General features: G+C 43.2%; 1 protein-coding gene across 1 annotated transcript; it reads right to left on the reverse strand.

Annotated features, from left to right (window-relative positions):
• Positions 1-526: 526 nt before the first annotated feature.
• LOC103363978 (nuclear factor interleukin-3-regulated protein-like) lies at positions 527-1,144 on the reverse strand. Its single transcript, XM_008290965.1, has 3 exons — positions 1,136-1,144; positions 750-906; positions 527-687 (listed from the first exon to the last, which is right to left on the reverse strand). The coding sequence occupies exons 1-3, from the start codon at positions 1,142-1,144 to the stop codon at positions 527-529; spliced, it is 327 nt and encodes a 108-aa protein (XP_008289187.1).
• Between the last annotated feature and the right edge of the window lie 1,446 nt (positions 1,145-2,590).

Consider the following 2,590-nt stretch of genomic DNA (forward strand, 5'->3'; position numbering starts at 1 on the left):
TTGTACAACTCACCTGTTCAAATCATACCAGGGCTTAAAATTATGCACCAGTAAGTGTGTGACCACTCTGATTTATTGGTGGGAGCTGTCACAGGCCAGTCGATGGGCCAGAAACATTTGCATGGCTCACCTTAGCTCCACTCTCACTCCACTTGCTTGCTCACTTTTGGATTAGACGGGTGTTAGGCAGAATCAAGCACTGGCAAGATGGCGGTCAGAGTCACAACTCTGAGCTTCAAAGCCACAGGTCAGTAAACCTATGGCTGACGTTGCAGCGAGTTCATCCATCTTTATATACAGTCCATGTTGCTAAATAGCCTTTTACTGTTGGAACCAACTGCAGTGGAATTTGTGCTGGGGTATTATACACAGTTGTGAATTCACCACGTCAGCGCTTACTGTACATGTAATTTAACCCCCCCTCAGCCTATATTAGCAAACAGCTTTTTGAAAATGTATCAAATCAAAGCATAGTTCAGCCCACACTGCAACAGTGAATACAGTGAAGATGCAAAACACACGATGGTCATTCAGAGGAACATCCGTTTGATGATGACTCATGATGATGAGTGGTGCTTTTGGTTGACTCTGTCGCAGAACCTTTCTCAGAGGCCACTTTTGCAGACAGGGTAGCAAGGCCCTGTTTTAGATACAAGTCCTCAGCATTCAAGTGTGCAAATGGAATTTCTCTTCAATTAACAATTGTTTGGTGTGTTTTTTTTAGACAGGGTTCGGGGTTCATTTTGTACTCTTGCAGCCGCCCTGCAGTGTCACTGTGCTGCTTTGACGCCACTGCTCTGACTGGTGGGTCCAGTCCTGCATATTGGTGACCTGTACTGACAAAGGGCAGTGGGAGGCCTGCATGTACTCTGGCAGAGTCCTGAGTGATCTGGTAGCATTCTCCCTCTGAAAAGGGAAAACTATTTCCTTTTCTGGTGCAGTAAATACAGTATGCATTTGAATAACTGTAATGCTAGAATGTGGGGCTTTCTACACCCTTGATGGCTGATGCTTAATAACCACTGCCAGCTGCACTGTACTGACTTGATAGAATTGTGCTTTATTTAATGTGTTGAAATCTCAATGAGGCAGACCATTAAATTAGCAAAACAAAATGGAAAAAAAATCCCCTTACCACATTCATACCTATGTGGCACAGCCTGCATTTTATGAATGTGTTTCACCAGCCCTTGTTGTTATAAATATTTAACTATCTTGCACATGAATTAGTACGAAAAGAATTTTACTTTCTGGCCAAGTCACCCAACCCTTATATTTTTGGTTGAATTCAAACTTTTTAACACTTCTCCATCTGTTCCACTACATTTCAGCATCTGCTGCTGCTATCAGAAAAAGTTTCATAGTTTGACTTTAGCTGTGAATAAACTACTTTTCCTTATCCTCTACCTTGTATAACAAGGATAAACCTCTGTCAAGCACTGACACCGACTCGCACACGAGCACGCAACACGCCTCCCAATTTCACATGTTCATATACCTACACACACTCAATATGAAAGAACGAGAATCAAGACGAGAGAGTGTAATTGCGACCTAAATCCAGTGATTAGAGGGAGTGGAGCGGAGAGAAGCTGATCAGCTGATTTGGTTGATTAGCCTGACGCTGACAACTTTAATTCGCTGCACAGAGTCAGACAGAGGACATGGCAGCATAAAGGAGTGTACCACAATCTCTTTTTATTTGTGGAATAACCTTTCATTCACTTAGTCAGCAGTACCTGGGCAAAGATTGAAAGAGAAAGTGGTTGTACTGTGTGCATTTGCGTATTTATGTGTATCACGAGTCTGCCTTCCTCAAGAATAAACATTATCTACTAATCAAGGGTTCTTTCTTCACCTTTTTAGTGTAAAGTAACAGACATTTATCAGAATTACATCTGGCACTTCCTCCTACATGCAGAAAATCGTAAGTACAAGTCAAGACACCAAGCGTGCAAGGTACTTCACAGCATGCTAAACACCTGAACCAAAATGTGTTTTTTGAAGCTAAGTCCACTGTCCAATATTCAAAGGCGAACATGAAGAGCTGTCAAACTTTTCCTTTTCGTCTTCCCCCCCTCAAGTCTCCTCATCCCTAACTGCTGCATACAACGGCAGTTTGGCAGAGGGTCAAACTATAAGGCTCAATTCTCAGAGAGGGGGTAAACTTTCCTCCTCTTCATGATGAGTGTCTTGGCTCTGAGTGCTGGTGCTGAGGAGCTGATGTGTCTGACAATTTGATGGAGAATTGCCAGAAGCGAGGTTACCCTATGTGTGGTGTGGTAGCAAGGCGGATGTAGTTCTGAATATGTGAGCTCTTGCCTGACTGCCACTGCCTCTCCCCGCAGTGCCGAGGCTGAAGGGCAGTCTTGTTCATGCAGAGGGTCCTAATTTAAGAGTGGTGCTGATCAAGCAGAGCGTCTGTTACCTCGGCACAGCGGCAGCTCTATTGGGCACTATGGTAGAGAGGGAATTTTTTTATTTTTTTATTTTTATTTTTTTCAAGGAAGAGTTACTAAAACCAAATTTCCTTTTTTGTCCACCTGAGCCAGTTCTATAATTCCATGTCTGGACTTGATACCAAAACTGG

Source organism: Stegastes partitus, unplaced genomic scaffold, assembly GCF_000690725.1.
Source record: "Stegastes partitus isolate 25-593 unplaced genomic scaffold, Stegastes_partitus-1.0.2 Scaffold705, whole genome shotgun sequence".
In the NCBI taxonomy this organism is placed as follows: Eukaryota; Metazoa; Chordata; class Actinopteri; family Pomacentridae; genus Stegastes; species Stegastes partitus.

Coding starts and splice junctions, on each gene's coding strand:
- LOC103363978 (XM_008290965.1), bottom strand. Junction 688..749: donor ACTGCAGGGCGGCTGCAAGA/GTACAAAATGAA, acceptor TTAATTGAAGAG/AAATTCCATTTGCACACTTG.